At 36.7% G+C, this 20,751-nt stretch overlaps 1 protein-coding gene across 1 annotated transcript in view; it reads right to left on the bottom strand.

Annotated features, from left to right (window-relative positions):
• Positions 1–10,183: 10,183 nt before the first annotated feature.
• LOC110092071 (tRNA wybutosine-synthesizing protein 2/3/4) overlaps positions 10,184–20,751 on the bottom strand; it is a 29,469-nt gene continuing 18,901 nt past the window's right edge. The window contains exons 5-11 of the mRNA XM_020816427.2: positions 18,945–20,108; positions 18,601–18,730; positions 11,982–12,217; positions 11,743–11,878; positions 10,827–10,903; positions 10,596–10,702; positions 10,184–10,426 (exon numbers count right to left, since the gene is read on the bottom strand). Of these exons, the coding sequence (XP_020672086.2) occupies positions 10,326–10,426; positions 10,596–10,702; positions 10,827–10,903; positions 11,743–11,878; positions 11,982–12,217; positions 18,601–18,730; positions 18,945–20,108 (1,951 nt within the window). The 3' untranslated portion in view covers positions 10,184–10,325. The remainder of the gene's footprint in view (positions 10,427–10,595; positions 10,703–10,826; positions 10,904–11,742; positions 11,879–11,981; positions 12,218–18,600; positions 18,731–18,944; positions 20,109–20,751) is intronic.

Here is a 20,751-nt window from a genome sequence, read left to right as displayed (position 1 = left end):
GATAAAACATGTTAAATAGATGCCCATTAACCGCTACTATAAAAATTGTAGTCTTAAAAAGAAAATCAACATAATTTATATTCGTTGCGTTTGCATTTTCTATTTTATTTCTCTAATGGTTTTCACTTGTTCATTGCTTTATTTTATTCATAATTATATGATCTCCCTTGATATGCCCTTAGCTATTGCAGTAGAAATAAGTCATATTCTTGCCAATAAACTTGCTTCAAATGTAGATCTTTTCTCCATATGTCTACCCTCAAATAATCCTTTGCACTTCTTTTCTTCATCAATACCATGAGCTTAGAAATCAAATTTTTGAAAAAAAAAATTAAAATTTACATCCTCTAAACTTAAAATATCTCTTTCATAAAATATAATGACATGATAATACTTATAAAAGGGTGATAAAGAGTACAATAATAAAAAACTCCAATCATCATCCTTTAGTCACATCTGTTTTTCTCAAATCACAAATAATTGAATCAAAATGATTCATATGTGACTTGCTTAGCATATCTTCTTACAAGCACAATAAATATAATATTTTTTTAGATGAAATTTTATGGAGAGGCTTTTTGGTCATGAACAATTACTCTAACTTAATTCATAAACTTTTTGTAATTTTCTCGTCCAAGATTTTTATTAAGATCTCATCTACAAAATCAACTGGACTGTCATTAAAGCTTTTTCATCTATCTGTGTTTTCTTCTTTAGTTAACATTGTTCGCATTTTATAACACATTTTGAATGCTTTTACAAGTCCTTGAACAATAACACTATGCCTATTAGTTTTTCGAAGTCAAAATTCTTTGACCCATCAAATTTTTTAATCTCAAATTTTCTGATCATCGATTAAAAAATATACTTCAATACCAATCTGTTGTAACAAGTGTCTTGAATAGATGATTATTGCAAAATAAATGCACCAAAGGGTTGTAACACACGAATTTTTATTAGGTTTGGACACCTGACGTAGCTCTACATTCGGACGTCAATAAAATATCGCCACGTGATCTTACTCTTTACCGCGCGGCCCGACGACTTGACCCGGACCGGAACCCAATATTGCAATGTATTAGCTGATTTATACAGACCAGGGTATTGTTATGTTTTGCTCGGTAACGAGATATTGTTATGTTTTGCTCGGTAACGAGAAATATCATTCTGTCAAGAAAATACCTAGCAATACCGAGCAATACCCAGATTTTGCTAGGTATTGCTCGGTATTGGTCTTGACAGAGCGGTATTTCTCATTATTGTCAAGCAATACCTAGCAATACCGAGCAATATCTAGCAATACACGAACATAGCAATACCGGGTTTTCGTTCCGGGTCGGATCGTCGGGCCGCGCGGTAAAGAGTAAGAGCACGTGTTGATATTTTATTGACGTCCAGATGTAGAGCTATGTCAGGTGTCCGGACCTAATAAAAATTCATAACACACAGAAGTGAAAGAGACGACACGATAACAGAGAAGTTAAGATTTATGTAATTTCATTTTACCAAATTTATTTTTACGGGAAATGAGAGAAGATTTTCCACTAAACAAATAATGCAACAAAAACTACAATCATAGATTTAGAAATAAAAAAGCACCCATTAAGTATTTTCTCAATTCTCAAGTACACCACAAACAATACAATCAAGATATCGATTTGTCCACAAAAATAAAAGATAAAAAAACTAGTCAAATGCACCAACAAATTCTTCATAATCTCTAGGCACGTATCCATCTGTGTGGAACTAAAAAAATACTAGAAAAATCTGAGTCAGTTATATTACTTCGAAGAAGCCAAATATAAATTTTGCCTACTATGGTGATTCATCCATTGAACTAAAGACTAATTAGATAGAGGCACGACTCTTATGCTACATCATCTGCTGATTAATGTGGATGGTCAATGGTTTATTTTCTTTGACAGTACTTTTTATGACATAATCTATTGGAAAATGTAAAACGTGTCGCAGCTACTACAATAATGAATTGTAGACTACATATTCAATTCGGCTGAAGTCCTACTATAAAATGTGAAAAAAGAACTGCAAATAAGATTGGAAATCCAAGATGAATGATTGGAGAATTCACATTATTTACTAAGGTTGAGGAAGGATGACCTAAATTTAACAGTCTGAGTGAAATAAATTAACAATTTATAGTCAACATAGACCATCCTTTTCAGGTTGATTTCTCACTTGAATTCAATGAACTATCTCTGCTTGTTTCACTATAAAATTTTAGCTATTCTACCTCAGAAATGAATCCTGTTCATATTTCTTTTCTTTTACTGTCCTTAAGTGTAGGTTAATGGCCTGCTGCAACTCAAAGTAAGTATCTTATCTGTGTAACTGACTTTGATGTTGGAGCAATACTGGATATGAGTACATGTGTTGGGAAGATCAGCTGGAGCTGCATCTTAATGGCGACTGATGACTTCAATGAGATTTATAGCAATGAGAGCACCAAATTGGTCAGGATTCACAAGGAGATGCTGTTTCTGCTGCGTTATTAGTTACTCTGCTCATTTTCCTTCCCCTTTAAATCTAATCTTATTCTTCCAAACTTAATTCAATGATCTGTTGGTGATTAAGCTTTCGAGTAGAGAAGTTGAGTTAGGAAAAAAAAAAAGAATAGAAAAAGAGAACATGCAACTGTTCCTTCTAAACTTATGCCGCCAAGTTTATGTTTTCACTAACTGTACAAGCATCCTATTTTTGCAAATTTGCTTTGTTAAAATTTTTTGGACTTGAATAGGTCACCCCTGTATGAGATGCAAGTTTGGCGCATATTGATGGAACCTAATAGCTTAGATGTGCAGTGATTGGAAGTACATGAAAAAGCCCTAATAAGATTCAATTAAAGTTGAAATTTGAGCTTGATTGGCCCATCATCCATTCCCCCACCATCCGCTTTAAGAGCAACATGGTGAAATTTCTAATTATAAATGTTAAATATTCAACTACCAAACCTATGCGGCTACTATACCTCAAATAACACATCTCTACGAATCTGATCAACGACTAGCCTTAATAGAAAGTTCTCTCGCTACCGGAAGGGGTAATTGACTATAGGGATTTGGGCCTATAGGAAACCAGAACTATGATCATAAAGTCCTCAAAAAATGAGGGTGAAAACTCTATGAGGGTCTAGTTTACAAACCCAATCTGACTTTGGAACTTAATCCGTTAAAACTCTCCTGATAGAGGGCAGGCCGGGACGCGAATTTTTGGAGCCCGCATCTGTTAAAGAATAAATCCTCTTAATAGCATAATTAACAAACAACAATTTCCGTGGAGGATCAAGAATAATTGCAACTGCATTTAACAAACTACATTCAGACCAATACTAGTCAAGCTTCTATTTCATGACCAAAACATTTGTCTAACAAATTCTTTCCATCCCATGATCCTTTATCTGTAGCTTCCTTGATAGCTACAATTATTATGCTATTAAAAGCCTATAAATGCTCTTTATTTTAGAAAACGCCTCGCAATCAAAATCATCAAGACTCCAAACCAATCCTTAGTCCTTTCTGAAAAAACTTATGCAAAACATACCTGTATTGGAAAGTACAATCTAGCATCTGATATGTGGACTTCCACGTTCTGACATCAGAAGAAAGCCATTTAGACATAAATACACCTAATAGCTTCGCATGATTACCAAATGCTTTTAGTTAATTTGGAGACTTATTGGTGTAAAGTTTCCCTAACAGCTATTACACTCCAGTCAATGTGCTCAAGTCCTTGTATTACAAGTTTCAACACATGAGAGAGATTATTTTATCCGGACACCAGATGGGAGAACCGTCCGGTTCACGTTCAAGTACCGAGAGCTACCGAGTACCATTCAGTATAAGCTCGGTACCGAACGTGGAGGCGGAAATCCGGACAGAATAATTTTTTCAACACGAGCACAATTGGCTTCTCTATTTGTTACAGCCTACTCTACTTGAATTGTAAGTGCGACAACTGTATTAGCAGGTATATCTAGGCCAACTTCAATTTCATTACCTAATTCACTAGATTGACCTAAGGCATTTACATCATCATAAGGGAGATCTGAAAGCTGGCAAAAGGTACACATTACTATTCGTAGCTTTTGATTCTCCTAAGAAAAACTACTTAAATCGTTTAATTCTTCCTTGATCACATCCATATTGCTTTTTTTCACATAGAGGTTAAAACACCAATCGCTCTGATTTTCTAACTAAATGAAGAGTCCTTTTCATATTTTCCTTTTTTTAATAAATTCTCTTTGCACACTGATTGGGAATTTAGGGAGAAAAATCAATTTTTTAAGAGGACAGAAAATAAAGTAAAAGAGAGAATGTATTTTCCTTCATTTTTTGTTGAAAAATTTAAGAGAAAAGAAACTATTTATTCGTTTCCTTATTAAGAGGTGAAAGAAGGTAAAAAACATTATAATTAATTTGAAATATAAATATATATTAGGATTCATTTATTAGAATTAGGTTACTTTGAATATCGTCAAAATTTACTTCCAATGAATTCCCCGGTGTCTTTGGGCTATATGGGCATATGACACAGTTTGGGCACTTTATGCATGGAAGGCAGAACTCCAGCTTCCCAGGTTCAAATGGTGCAGAAGTGCAGAACTTTATGATTTGTTGCTGATCAATACATTAAATCATAGTGGAATCAGAGGAAATTTTCGTTTTTTCAACAGATCATAGAATCAACGGCAGTTGAGATGGTAAATGTGATAGGATACCGGAAAAAGAGAATTGGATTTTGGACATTGACACAAAGAATATCAAAAACCTTAAATTACAAGGCATCTCTCCCTGGTGATTCCATTCACACACCTACGTGTTCAGAAAAGCAAGGAAATAGAAAGAAGCAAAGGATCGGAATACCAATAAAAAATGGATTTCGTGAGCTAGTGAATTATGACTGGAATCCCTACACTTTCAGAAATGGCAGTGGATTCTGCATAAGTTTTTGACATGGTCATGGCATCATTGCCATATACTATTGAGTACGAATACCTTCCATATATGAATGGTAAAGGCCAGATCAAGGGAAGTTATGATGATCTAATACATGAAAGTCTACCTTCAGTTTAGCATGCCATTTTCTCTTTTATCTTGTTTCATTCAAATAAAATATGGCTTCTTTTGATTCTTGATGCTGTGATGGAGCAGAACTTTGATGCAGCAGTCGGTGATATTTCAATCACACAGGACCGGTCACTTTATGTGGACTTTACAGTACCATATGGTGACCTGTCAATGGTGGTTCCAATAGATAATGAAAGGGAGAGGAATGCATGGATCTTTTTGAAGCCATTGACTTCAAATCTATGGCTGGTCAGTGGAACATTCTTAATCTTCACAGTAGAAACCGAAGATCATGAGCAGAAACCTGAAGACAGGATGACAGGGATACAAGAAGAAACAAAGAAGAGAAGATAGGAATGAGAGAGAACAAAGAGATAAGAGTCTTTGTCTATTACAGGAATAAAGCTAAGTATAAAAGGAGAGCATGAATCGTGGTCCCTATACATGATAACCAATAAACTAATGCCACCTCATTGCACAAGACATTACACAAGAACATAAACAGCATAAGTTAAATAGGACAGATGTCATTTGTCTGTGTGCACTAATACGCCCCTGCAAACTGATGGGTCATGAATGACTGTCAGTTTGGTCCGGAGCTGATGAAACCGAGGTGTAGAGAGAGAATTAGTGAAGATATCAACTACTTGATCAATTGTGCTTATTGGACAGAGACGAATGTTATGGTTGTGAATATGATCCCTGATAAATTTCTGATCACTTTCAATATGCTTCGTGCGGGCGTGGAAAACTGATTTATTTGCTAGTGCAATAGCGGTGGTATTGTCGCAGTACATATCTATTGGATGATCCTGCGGCACACCAAAGTCAGTCAGAAGCCTTCGAAGCCAAATGGTATTCGATGTAAGTGCGGCCAGTGCACGGTACTCCGAAACCGTTGATGATCTGGCAATGGTATGTTGCTTTTTAACCGTCCAGGATATACGGTGTTGCCGAGGAAAGAACAATAACCCGAAGTTCATTTGCAAGAGATTGGGTCTCCAGCCCAGTCTGCATCTGAAAAAGACTTAAGCACAAGATTAGTTTTTGTAATGGGTATTCCATAGTCAAGCGTATCTTTGATATAACGTAGAAGTCTTTAAGAAGATAAATATGTTGAGGAAGAGGATTATGCATGTGTTGAGATAGCACGTTGACGTTGTATGCAATGTCATGACGAGTAAGCGTCAAATATTGAAGAGATCCGGTGAGTTTCCCCGAACCCACGTCCATAGCTTTCTTCTCTTTCTCAATGGTAGTGAACCTCTCTCTGCTGTGCTTCTTGGTATGGGAAGAAAGGTCGTTTCCTGTAAAGAGTTGGATCGGAGAGTGTAGAGTCTGCAGGAAAAATCGAAGGGAGCTTCGTACATGTGGGGTTGGATAGAAGGTTGCAGTGCGTAAGTTGAGCTTGTTGTAATATCGAGTATGTGTACTGCTTTTGAGAGAAGAAGAAATGTTGTGTGTGATGATCTATCTTGATACCGAGAAATTCACTTGCTCTCCCAAGTTTTGCATAGAGAACTTGTTGTTGAGTTGACCAAGAATTTTTGTGATAGCATCTTGATCATTACCAGTTAGAAGTATATCATTTACATACATAATTAGAAAATTTTGAACATGTAGATGTCGAAATATTAGGAGGGATGGATCGGAGCTTCAGTGCGAGAAGCCAAGCAACACCAAGTAGGATGTGAATGTATTGTACCACTGTCTTGGGGCTTGTTTGAGACCATAGAGCGCTTTGTGTAGGAGACACACGTAGTCTGGATGAGAGTCTTCAAACCCTTTCAGTTGGACCATATAAATAGTTTCTGAAAGATTTCCATGCAGAAAAGCATTTGCCACATCAAGTTGTTGAACGGGCCAGCCTTGGTAAAGGGAGAGGACTAAATGTCTTTGTGTAATCTATACCATATTATTGGTGATTTCCAAGAGCGACCAGCCTTGCTTTATGTTAGGCCACCGAGCCATCTGCATGATGTTTGGTTCGGTAAGTCCATTTGCATCCAAGAACCGATGCCTCAGAGGGTGGCCTAACCAGGTTCCAAGTTCCTTGCTTTTGCAGAGCCAGGAATTCTGCAACCATTGCTTGACGCCGTTTGAATGATTTTACAACGTCAGTTTATGTTGTTGGATCATAAGGGGGTTCTTGTAGATTTTGTTAATGAATAAGATTTAGTCTGACATGAGGTTTGAGCAAACCGGTTTGCCGCCGAGTGACCATTGGGTGAAGAGGGAAAATAGATTTAGAAGTGGTCAGAGAGTTCTCGGGTTGAGCAGCCTGAGTGTTGGGACGGGGTGTGATAGAAGATTTTTGAGCCGGAAGAGATGATTGATTCATAGTGGGATGAGTTTGGTGCTGGCTGATAGTCTGAGCCGAGGATTGCACAGATGTGGGAGTTAGAAGGAATGGGGAGGTGTCAACAACAGGAGTGCTGTGAGAGAAAGTAACCTTAGTAAACGGAAAAGATTGTTCGTCAAAGCTAATGTGTCTGGACATGATGATTTTATTAGTAGTAATGTTCAGACATTTATATCCTTTGTAAGTTTCAGAGTAACCTAGGAAGACACAGGGATTAGCTTTCGGTTGTAATTTGTGACAAAAGTGAGATAGAGTAAGAGGAAAACATTAGCATCTAAATTTGTGAAGATAACTGTAGTCGGGTTTGGTGTTGTGTAAGATTTGAAAAGGTGAGATGTTGGTAGTAGTGAGGGATGGCATTCTGTTGATGAGATAAACCATGGTTAAGACCGTATCAGGCCAGTATCTGTAGGGAACCGATGCCGTTAGAAGCAGATTTCTAGTAGTCTCAATTATATGTATGTGCTTTCGTTCAACAACACCATTTTGTTCGGGTGTGTACGGACATGATATTTGATGAGAGATATCATGAATCTGAAGAAATTGATTTAGTGAGTGGTTAATGTATTCAGCACCTCCATCGGTGGCAAACTTTTAATTTGATGGGAGGTATATTTTTTAATTTGAGCTTTAAAGGCAATAAAAATGTTAGTAACCTCAAATTTGTGCCTCATTGGAAATAACCACGTAAATCTACAGAAATCATCTACATATATAACATAATACATATACCCTTGAATCGAAATAACTAGGGCAAGACCCCAAACATCCGAATGAATTAGAGAAAGAAGATACTTCTGACAATTTACATATTTGTCAAAGGCAAGTTTATGACATTTAGACTCGTTACACGACTGACACGAAGAAGAACTAACAGTTATATGAAGGTGATGATTACATGTTGATATAAGATCAAGAACTCTCTAATGAGGATGACCCAGCCTATTATGCCAAGGAATGGATAGAGTTGTGGTAGCTGAGAGTGCCTGCAAGTGAGAGTTGGATGATCGAGTCCGAATGGAGTATAAGCCATCATTGCACGGTCCTTGAAGAAGAACCTGATGCTTCTTCAGATCCTTAAAAGTAAAACTAGAGGGATCGGTATAAGCCATTTTTGTCGCCGTAGAATCAAGATTAACGACGTATGGTAAAACTGAGGAAGAAATGGTAGAGCATATCGCATCAGCCAAATTCTGATCAGTTAAAATCCATTGAGCATATAGATGGTTTGGAATGGAGGATCCGTCTGATAGTTGAAGCATCCGCACTCGGGAAGATAGCGTCGAATCAAGAAACTTGTTAAAACCATTAGCGCGAAAATTTTTGTTAATCTGAGATCGCCAAAGTGAGTAGTTATCTGTGGCTAATTGGGTGGGCATGATGGTCTTGAGATTTGATACAACAAATTTCAAGGTCGAGGGAATGAATATTTCTTCGGAAGTTGTCGGATCTATGTGTTTGCCTATATGAGACGTGACTGAGTTCACCATAGGACAGGTGTCATTTATCTGTGTGCACTAATATTCACAACTCTCGTCATCTGGATCCTGGAGCATCACATCAACAAAGAGTTCAACGGTTCATTGGCCAACCGTTGGCCAAACAACTCGGCACCACACTGTACTCCTTTTCAACCTTGGTCTTCGCACAAAGTTCAGTAGTTCTCTTCCACCTCCAGCTTACTTTGAGTTGCATTATGAAATTTGGTTAGACATGTTTTGATGCTTGAAAATCAATGAATTGAAGTAAAAATTAGTTCAATGAATCAAAACAGTCGTTATTGATCCATTATCAAACGGAAAATCCAAACTTTTTTAATTTCCATTGGTCACTTTCGCCAATGAGCATTCCATAGTCAAATGATAATACAATGGAAATAACAGATTTATTTGTGAAACTGATTATCCCTTTTGGTAGTGTTATACATCAGCAATTTCGTTGGGCAACATAAAGTTTAAGCAATGCAATTGGTCTATAAATATATAAAGCACTAGTCACGTCTTTGTTATGCTAAATATATTTCAAAATACATATAAACCCTGAAATAGATTAGAAACCCATCACCACCCAATGCTAATGCTCGTTACCTTGCCTTGTAATTCCACATCCTTTAACAAGGAAGAAGAATGCACTGTCGCAAATTCTTTTGCACAATATTGTGCCGCTGTTTCTACTAGATTAGGGCCCATAAATTTAAGTTTCTTTCGAAATAATTTTCTTACTATTTTCTACAACTTCCTAACATAAATTTTTTAAAAAAAATGTTAACTAAAAACTATCCCATACAAAACCTTAATCTTTCAATTTCTTTTTAATCGATGTGTTTCAACCAGATAACATCCACTGAATTTGAATAATCTTTTAGAACTCATGTTATTTATCTGTACAAAAATATATAATTTTCTTTCTTTCTTTCATCTAATCTCTAAAAAATTTTTCTTTTTTTTATCAAATTTTCTAAGCAATAGATTTTTTTTTTAATGATGACTATTAAATTATAAATATCTATTATACAAGAAAAAAAATTAAAATCCTAAAAACCAAAGTAGAATGACAGTAAACTCAACTTGATATATTGGTTACGAGTTTTGATCATCAACCAAAAAGTCTTGGGTTCATAGCTAGTATAAATGAGTATATGAGTTTGCCTTAAATTGGCACAAAATATTAAAAAAAAAATAGTAAGAAAACTGTCCCTAACGAAGCCTAAATTATCAATTCAACCAGCAAATAGATATGTCTCAATCCTAACTCTGAAAGATAGATTTCGATATGATCAAATAAAAGATTGCAAATCGAGTACCCCAATCACTTAAATTAAAGCCTTACTTACAAAAAAATTATCTTCTGGCTAAGTAGAAATACTACGTTGATCAAAATCACAGCGTCTTACATTTTACATCAGCTACAATATGACGAATGTGAGGTCCATAAGACTTCACTCGCTCCACATGTTGCAGTGAAACAGCCCAAAGCAAACCTAAAATTAATATTAGTAGAGACATATCAGCATTGTTTCGCTCCTAATAAAATACACATCAGAAATTAAATTGAAGTCCACTTTGTTTATGAGGTTCGATAAAAGTGAAAAACTGAAATATATATTTTTGTTTAAGAAAAATTTTTAAACGATCGTATTAAAATGATACCTTCAGTTTCTGCAATGCAAACTATTGATTCAACAATGTAATCTAACCATGATTTCTCCTCAGAGTCCTTGACATTGCCATGGATGTGCAGTAAACCACCTTGAGGTCTACAAAACAGTGCATGATGTGCAATTATTAGTTATTTACTATGTCTTTATATTAATTCCAATGCATCAGTGCCTAATAGGGCAGAGCAGATGTACGGTGTAATATACAAAGGTGAGAAATCACCTTAGGGCTCGCACAGCAGTCCTCCAACTACTCTCGCTTGATGGAAGGAGGCCAAGGCATACTCGATCAGCAACACCCTAAAAATTATGGATTTCACATTAGCATTCATATATGTGTCAGTGCAGATTCTAGGCATGATTCCCAATAGCTACAAAATAAAATTAAATAATAGAGCAACCTGAAATGATTCATTGCAAATTTGAAAGCATTCTCAATCACTTAATCATTGGAGACAGTAAAGATCAATAACATCACGGGTAATGCCATGAAATAAATCAAACGATAAAAAAACCAATGGAAGTAGTAACCATTGTTGTGTTTAAGCATTCATAGATAAAAATTTCCAAGTAATTGTTGTTGACATGTAAACCTTCGGCCAACCACCCACTACCCACAACTCAAACTGTCGGCAAAACCACCCATGATCTTGCACAATTGTCGGACTCCTCACGACAAAACTCAATAAAAATATATAAGATTTCATCATCAAAACGGTGCAAGAACATCTCCAAAAAGGAAGCATAACATGTAGAACTGGCAAAACCCCATAAAAATAGCAAACTTGCAGAGAACACATTCCACTGGCAATAGCAAGCTTGCAACACAAGAACGAGCATATTCGCACATCAATATATCCATAGCAAAACACATTCACCATAGCATAAAGTAACGTTAAACTTCTAAATAATTAAAAAAGACAGTAGCATCCATCATCAATGTAATATACCAAGATTTTGAAGCAAATATATAAGAATTCATCATCCACGAAAGTATGGATACTTGAGATGGAATCGAGTATAGAAAGTTCATCAACAAAGAGGAAACATATGCAAAAGCATGAAGGGTTAACAGAAAAATATGGATAATAAAGTCAAGCGCATTATATATATATATATATATAGAAAATAGACCATACTTTAGGTGCTGTCACACGATTATCTCCCTCGAGTATGATGCACCTATCTTCCATAAAGTTCGCATGAATGTTGTGCCGAAGAGCCTTAATAGCATGCGAATTCCACTCACATGCATATACTAGTTTAGCTTTTGCCCTGCCCAAAAAATGATAATTGCATGAACACTAAAAATGGTCAGTATCAGTTGCAGATTAGTTTGGAAAATAATTTAGATTGAAACGAAAGAACTAAGGCATACTTGACAAGAAATGGTAATACAAAATATCCAATCCCAGCAAATAAATCCACAACAACCTCATCCCTACAATCCTGACAGGCCATTCGAAGCTTCTCAGAAAGGTTCCCTGAGGAAAACATGCACTTCGTTGCATCAAATGAATAAAGGATTCCGTTCTCTTGATGAGTAACCCACCCACTACCACCCACAAGAATTTCCAAAGTGCTGTCCCTTGTTCCAGTAGGTAAGATACGCCCCTGAAAGGCAAATGCATTTACATAATGATTAAGAGGAAGAATATATTGAGAAAATGCACAAATCTTCAAAAATATCACGCAAACTCTAAATATCACCAACTGGCTCTATTATACGAGTTATAATCCGAGTATGGATAAAGCACTATCAAAAAATTGTGCCCTAAAAAAGAATTCATATTCCTGGATTAAGGCTTCACATGGATGCAAGTCTGATGGACCTTAAGGAGAGGGGAAGATCATGATGTGGAAATGTTGGGGGAAGAAGAGGAGATGCCACCTTTGGAGCCACTTCCAAGGAGGGAAAAGGGTGAAAGAGTGGGATTTTTGACGAAGCTATAGAGTTTGGAGGGAGAAAAATATGAGGAGAAGATAGAATCATAGAAGCACTAGACATGGTTCAGCCACTCCTACAACAATATCGAGGGGTGTTCCAACCAGTTCAGGGGGGGTGCCTCCTCCGCGGAAATGCGAGCATACTATCATCTTGAAGGAATGAGTCTCACCAATCAATGTTGGTCTGTACTGTCATCCCCAAATCTAGAATGAAGAGACTGAGAGATTGATCAGGGAGATGCTCGAGGCAGAGATCATTTGACATAGTGTCATTCCATTTTCAAGTCCAATGCTTCAGCAACAGTTTCCTTTGTTCCACCAACAACAATTTCTAAACCGGTGAGCCCCACTAAGGTGAGCAGTAGGCAAGAAGAGATGGGGAATTGTTTAGGCAAGTTTTAACTATAATTGGGAGAAAATTAATTAGGGAAAGAGATCTAATTTTAATTCAAATCTGAAAGGGAGTTATTAAGAAAAATGGGGATGATTTAGGAGGGAATTAGGGGAGCCTATTTAAGGCTTATTATGGGTGATTTTAGATTATATTTGATTTTGCTGTAATTAGTTTTGTTTAGGTTGAGTGGGCTCTAGCCGACAACTAGGGATTTGAAAGAGTTTGATCTTCCTCTCCAATTAAAGATCCAACTGTATCTTGTATTTTTCTTCTTAGTTCTTTCAGTAGTTCTTATGTGCTCTTCTTTTTAAATTTCTTGTGTTATTCTCTTGTTTTGCTGAAATTGCCTCTTTTGTTTGGACAACCTGTGGGCTGTGGACATCACTGTGGTCGAGACCACCCATCCCTTAGTAACATCAGGGTTATTTTCCCACCCTGTAGGTATTCACTTAGCCTTGATGGCCGACCCTCTATTGGGTCTTCTGTTGGATTGATCACATATGACTCCCCACTTGGACCGACTTCTAGCCATCCCAGTCAACCTTTAGTCTCCCCAGTCCTTGACCCTGCAAGTTAATTTTAATAAAGAAATGCATTAAAAAGAAAAGGTCCCCTGAACCTGAGACTGGGTGCATCCATTTCGTGGATGCTAATGGTATCACTGATAACGAAAAATTCTTTGAGGATGAGACTGAAGTGATTACATTAGACTCCCTACATGATTTAAATCCTAATTTAGGAGATCTAGAACCTTTAAACCTTGATACCTTAGTCCTTTATGATCCTAGTCTCCTCAAGGGTTTCCCTTTGGATAAGGTTTGCCTGGATGATATTAAGTTGATCTCGAAAGAAACTTATCTGACCTTGAACACATTGAAATTATATTCGGAAGATTCTGATTTAATCATATCTCCTACTGAGATAACTCCGAACAATTCAGATTCAATTTTAGATAATTCTGATGGTGACGTGGATAATCTCGAGTTGGAAGTGAGTCAATTGAATTTACCACCTGAGTTAAACCCTGATTTAATTGGCCCCGAATCCATTGACCTTAGGGTTATGACCAAAATAGATCCTATTAAGAATAGTAATATGAGTTCGAAAAACAGTAATTTGAATTTGAAAGGTTATGAGGCTCAGTTGGATAATGAGCCTCCTCTTATTTTATTGGAGTCTATTTTAGGAGTTGTTCCTCTAGATTTACATTTGAGCGAGTGTATCTTTCTTGATTGGACTTATATCTCCATTCCTCGTACCGACTTTAATGCTAGAGAAAGTCTTAGCCCACTTTCATGTTCGCACACTAACTGTTGTTCCCACTTCTGTTATGGATACCCATCCCCATTTTTTGAGTCTCATACATAATGGTGACTCTTTGAGCTATCCAATTATGGTTGTGAGTCAGGACCCATCGTCTTATCATTTTTCTGATTCCTCCATCATGCCCTATATAGTCTTGTCCTCCCCCGTTAAAGACCGTCCCTCTCTTAGTTGGATAAATTTGCTAAATTACCCTGCTGCCCCTAGGAGACTACCTGTGACTCTAGCCGAAACTCCATATAGAAATACCCTTATAGCTAAGGATGTCTTCATTGCTCCTTCTACATCAGTTCTTTTAAACATGAAAACTTTATGTCCTCGCATTTGGTGACTGATCCATCTTTATTCCTATCTGTGTGCTTGTGATTTAGTATGTTTGTGTGAGTTTTGTAGTCTGTTGTCTTCCAAAACTTTCCTCTATTTAAAATTTGCGTGAGTCTACAATTCATTTCATCCATCATGCATATCAAATCTCTTGCATTACATCATTTCAATATTTATTTTGTTGAGTCTTGAACTTTGGACACATGAGGTCGCATAAAACATGCCGCATTTACACCGCATCGTCATGGATTACTTAAGAAAATTGCACGCCTAATTGAACAGAACGATGATAATTATAGACTTCATGCTGAATTTAAACGACGATTTAAAACTTTTGAGGTTGGTGATTCAGTGATGGTGCAGATTCATCCGGCGTGTTCCCATAATGAATTGTAAAGCAATTACATGCTAAAAGTGTAGGATTAGTTAAAATAGTCAATAAAATCAATGACAATGCTTACGTGGTGGATCTGCTTGCAGAGTTGAACATTCATTCCTTTTCTAACATAGAAGATTTAGTAGCCTATGAAGGTCTAGAGTTTAAACCCCAAATCCACTTCAAATTAAGCCTTGTGTGACCCCCACCTTGTGAGAACCCCAAAGCCTACCTCCACTCCCAAAATTATTCCCAAAATACCTATAGCGAAGAAAGTTGACTTGATTCCGAGTGACGACATTATTTCCATAAACGAGGGTGGACAAAGAAGATATCTCATAAGGTGAAAAGGTAAACCAGAGTAAGAGGATATGTGGTCAGAGCGCGAGTAGCTACAGCAGGTCGACCCAGATGCAAGAGATGTTCTCGAAACACCCACTCGACGGAGTCGAGTTTTCTCCCACCCAGAGAGAATAATGAGGACATCAGAAAACAAATGACTACGATCTAGAGTTTATTTTATTTTTTATGTGTCTTATGTATTAGTTTATTTTATATTCATGTTTTTTTCCCATTTTACCCCTAGAGGTGATCATGTGATGTCGTAGCCCGAAAGGCATTTTAGTCTTTATTTCTTTTCTTGTCATAAGGTCTATTTATAGGCGAGCTCTCTTGAAATTTGGGATGATGATTGATTAATGAAAATTTTCCTGTGTTTCTTCTTCTTCTTGTGTGAGCACTATAGAGAAGGGAGAGAGAGCTCAAGATGAGCAAGCGCAATACCCACCAATCGTTGGAAGGGTCCACGGCTCATGATTAGTTAGTTTATTTCTATTTTATTTGTGTTTTTCTCTTCTTCCTTCACCCACTCCACCCGTCGGCCCCTTCTTGCCCCTCCACCACCGGTTGCTTAATCCCCTCCACCCAATTCCTCCCCTAGTTCCACCACTTCAAGTCCACCCGCTAGCCAAGCCCACCCAATCCGACGCCTAACCGCCCCTTCCCCATTGTAGTCGTCCCTTACATGGCTCCCCATCATGATGATGACTCCAAACATCATCATGGCTCCCTAGGTTGAATCAAGCAAGATAGGAAGGTTCACAATTATTTGAAATTCAAATTTGAATTTCAAAAACATTCCTAATTTGTAAAACTCCAAATAAGGAAAGTCTTAAATTTCAATCTAATCTAATTTTAAATTAGAGAGGGACATTTATTCCCTTTCCTATTTGGCAAAACCTTGTTTGGAAACTTATTAAAATCCTCCACATACCCTCCTCTCTTGATATAGCCGGCCTCCCCATTAATGGGCTATTTTCTATTGCTTCCAATTAAGGCTCTATCCCAATTTAATTTGAATTCAAAATTCAAATTTAATCCCGCCAAATCCACTTAAGATCTAAAATTAATTTCAAATTTGGCTAAAATATTCTCTCTTACCCGCCCCCTTCCCTATTGCTCACTCAATTAATTCCCATCAAAAGTGCCGCCCCTATTTAGTCCATTCAGTGGAAAATTCTCAACTCCTCTTGCAGCCACCAAATTCCTGCACAAGAGTTCCACGTTCCAGCTATCCTAGATGTCCAATTTGCTAGTATGCTCCTTCACATCTTGTTGCCAAGAAGAACCAACCCAGTTTCCTCACTGTTCTGCCACCTGAAGTCACCCTGATAGTTGTCTCGAAGCCCTCCAAGGGCTGTTACAGGTTTTTTCTGCCATTACAACTGCTATCCAGTGAATTAGAGAGATCACCATTGCTGTCCACTGTCCACTAATATCAAAATCAGCAAGCATAATTGTCTGGGATGATGTCGTAGCTGCTGTTCAGCAATTCGGCAGGCTTCCTTGCACCACACCCTCGCCCGGGAGGCCCCAACCTCTGTCCAGAATTCCATACTTATTCCATACGGCTGTGCAGATCTCTTAGACTAAAGAGGTAGCTGATTTGAGGTCATCCACCGCTGGTTACTGCTTGAAATTGGTGAACTCTTTTCCTAATCCTTTATTTCCTTAGTCACTCTATTTTGTGGTTTAATTGATTCCTAAGAAATCTTGTTAATTGTTATCCGCTTAATCCTAGAGTTTAATGAGTTGAGTGAGAGGATTTCATCAGAGTGACTAATATTATTATTAGCATTGGGATTTATTGTTGAAACCATTCATGAATGCAACGTTAGATTAAATTGATTGTTTTACGATCTTAACTCCTATGCATGTAATTTAGCCTAAGCTTGTTTTGCCGCTCTTTGTATTTTATCTTGTCGTTTAAATTCAATATAAAGAATATAATTATTGTGGCTCCTAAAATTAAGCATGCAACTTCCTTAATCTAATCATCCTTTCGTGTACGTTTCACATCACTTTTTGGGAGTTATTTGTGTGCTTTATGTAAGAGGTTGGAATTAGGGTTAGGGTTATCTTGAGTTTTCTTAATTTTGGCAGTACTTTGGTGTTCTTGGGCTCTAGCTACGTCTAGAGATTTTAGAGAGAAAGATCCTCCTCTTGAATTGAGGATCAATTGTACCTTGCTATTTACTTTCATCTATTGTTCAATCAAGAGTTTTTTCTTGTTTTTTACTCCATTAAATCCTCAAAACCTGCTTGGCGAGTTTCCGAAAATTCTGATTTCAGCAATAGTTTTCTAGTTCTACAACTATTTCCAATCAAACTCCCTTCCTTCTAGGTTTGTTTTTCAAGATAAAGCTTGCTTAAAAAAGAATTAAGAAATTTTTTCAAGTTCAAATAAAAATGCATGATTTTGGGTCAACCCAAAAAATTGAAATGGTTCAAAATGGAATAATTTCAAGCTAAACTAGCTCAACTCAAACTTTTTTTTTTCAAATTTAAATCAAAATTAAGTCAAGTTAAACTAAGATATTTCAACTTTTCAAGTTCAAGTTAAGCTTAGCTCCATCTAACATGACTTGATGCTGCCCCTATCTTTCATTTTAGTTTTAGCATCCCAACCACTTGACATATTAATAAGTTTGTGGTGCATAATTTATCATTAATAAACATTATAATACCTTTCCACAAACTCTTAGAAGGCTAGTGGTCAGGCAGGGTCTTTCTATACAGCAAGTTCAAGATCAAACGATAAACATGATTAAAAAAGAGGTTGGCTCAAAGTTCGGGAAAAAAAAAAGAATATATATTAAAGTACAGTCCTAGCTTCCATTTTTTTCATCATGTCATTTGAAATTTATTTTGGACCCTTGCACCACGACCATGAAATCAAATCTGAATGAACAAAACATCAAAATAATTGGGTCCTTGTGCATCACAAACAATGAATCACTAAAGGCAAAGCAGAAGTGGCCAGTAGCACTAGTGGATAAGTTTGGTGATGATGAAAAAGAATTGTTGAGGAAATTTTGGTCATCCACCATCAAAGATTTCCTTACTGATTAGGAATCTGTCAGGAAATGGAAAATTTTATCGGGCTGCATGAAGAAAAAAACAGATACCCAATCATTAGCAGGCAAAAGTTTGAGGACCAAGATGTAATTTACCAGATAAATCATATAAAAATATTGGGTTAAATATTTGGTAAAGTTGAAGCAAATGAAACAAAAAGGAAAGAAAGAGTTAAATATACCATCTAGATGACCAAGCAAGTCAAGCAATAGCTACCTGGCGAGCGAGGCGCAAAGCCCCGAGTGATTTTGCAACCACTGGCCAAAGCTCCTCCGCAATGGAATCCCATCTTGGGTCTCTAAATGATGTAACTGGAAGCACAGTAATATCACCAAGTCGATCCCACCTAAAAGCCAAAAATTTCACTACATGAAGCTGTTTATATCTCAAAAGTACAATGCCAATTAACTCAATACCCAAGGAAAATGCAACAACTAAAAATAGAATACAAAAGAAGCACATCAGCCATCAAGTGCGGTGCAGGGATCATACAGATATTCATGTAAATGAGGAAAAAAACCGATCTAGTAACAAGCATTTCAATGAGATGTAAAACAGACCTAACAGGCAACTCCTCTAACATTCCCAGTGGCAACCGTTTTTCTGTCAACAGAGAACAGACCATTTCTCTCATAATTTTTTGAGGACTGCTAGGGATCTTTTTATCACATGAAGCACCATCAATAATTACGGAAGCATTAAATAATGAAAATATGTGCAACGCCATTGGAATTGAAACCTTATTTACTGAAAATTCTTCCATAAAATCGTTCTCTTCACATAAATCGGTAGCTCTATCATTAGAATTAAGAGATTCTTTTAGATAGATGTCAAAGAACTCTCCAGAGATTGGTAAGCATATATGAATCCCATCAAGACTCTGGTAAACCTTCTTAGTGAGATCCAACCATCCAAATTTCTTCAATACATCCTTCACAAGCTTTGCATGTTTTTTCTTGATTTGTAAAGCATGTTGCTTAGCATCTGACTGAATTCCACGCTTACTAGCAGATAAGTCAGCCTTTAAATAAGACCCAGAAACAGGATAGCAATCCTGCAATTCGTCTCCATTAAGTTGTGAGATATTGCGCCCTTCCATTGCAAGAAAGGTAACTGATTCTTCATTTAACCTGCTAGAATAAGTATCCTCTACGGAGGACAAGTTCAAACTCATTTTCATCGGGTAACTAAACCTTGTGCCAAATGCATAACAAGAAGCTCCACCCCCAACAATAATAAGTTCATCACCAATAACAATTGTTGAACTACGAATCCAAAAATCCCTGCCAACAGTGTTGATGGACACGTTAATCCACCTGTTGTTGATTAGATTTAGCAAAGCCAGCTCTTCACTATGTTGCGTGAGAGGGCATCCACCAATGATGCCAATAAAGTTTTTATATATGAACATAGAATGAGAAAACCTAGGAGAAGGAGCTCTTCCAGTAGTCTTCTCCTTTTTCCATAAAGATGTTCTAGTATCAAAACTATAAAGATCACCTAGTACTTTCTGACCATCATAGCCTCCAAACATAAGCAAAAGAGGACCATATGCAACCATGGAATGAGAATGTCGAGCACATGGTGATTCCCCGAGAACGTTGACATTATTCCAATCCAAACTTTCAGAATTCAGAACATTCATGCAGGAGTAAATGGTTTCATTATTTAGACCACCAAAAACATATATATTTGAGCCTACAGAAGCAGTTGCATGTCGGTGCCTGAATAGTCAAGGAAAATTAAAGTAAAGAAGAAGAAGAAGAGTAAAAGACCAGACACCTCAACTTTAAATTTAAAGTTTAATTAGCACCTGAACGAATAAATTATCAACTGTTTCTGTGGCTTTGAATTAAGATAGATTAATTTCATCTTTCTTGTTCTAGCTCATGATTCTATTAACCTTCATATTGGAGGGAGACTCATTACTATATATTATTCACTAGAAAACCAATCAAATTAAAATAAAGGAATGAGTACAATGTCTAAAGAACAATCAAATAATCATACACTACTCACTAAATATAAATCATTTTCCCAACTCAACATTTTCCTATGATAACAACTCCCTTAGACTAGAAAATATATATATATAATAGATCCAGATGGTTTGAAAAAAAAGGTCCTAGAGCCTTAGTGAAGAAAACCAATTATTCTTTACTAGCAAAATAAAGAGTGATCTTCTTTGACAGAACAACATTCCTGATAAAGTGAATCAACTTTGATATGTTTAGTTCTTTCATAGAAGACCGGATTGTTGACAATAATAGTTGCATGATTATCCATTTTAGAAGTATAGATTGGGTAACAGAAAAATTAAACGTCTAAAGGAGGGTATTACCTACATGATTCCGCAGGCATGATGAG

This window comes from Dendrobium catenatum, unplaced genomic scaffold, assembly GCF_001605985.2.
Source record: "Dendrobium catenatum unplaced genomic scaffold, ASM160598v2 original_scaffold_43371, whole genome shotgun sequence".
Lineage (NCBI taxonomy): Eukaryota > Viridiplantae > Streptophyta > Magnoliopsida > Asparagales > Orchidaceae > Dendrobium > Dendrobium catenatum.
The sequence above is the reverse complement of the archived record's forward strand: the minus strand, read 5'-3'. Positions and strand labels throughout refer to the sequence as shown.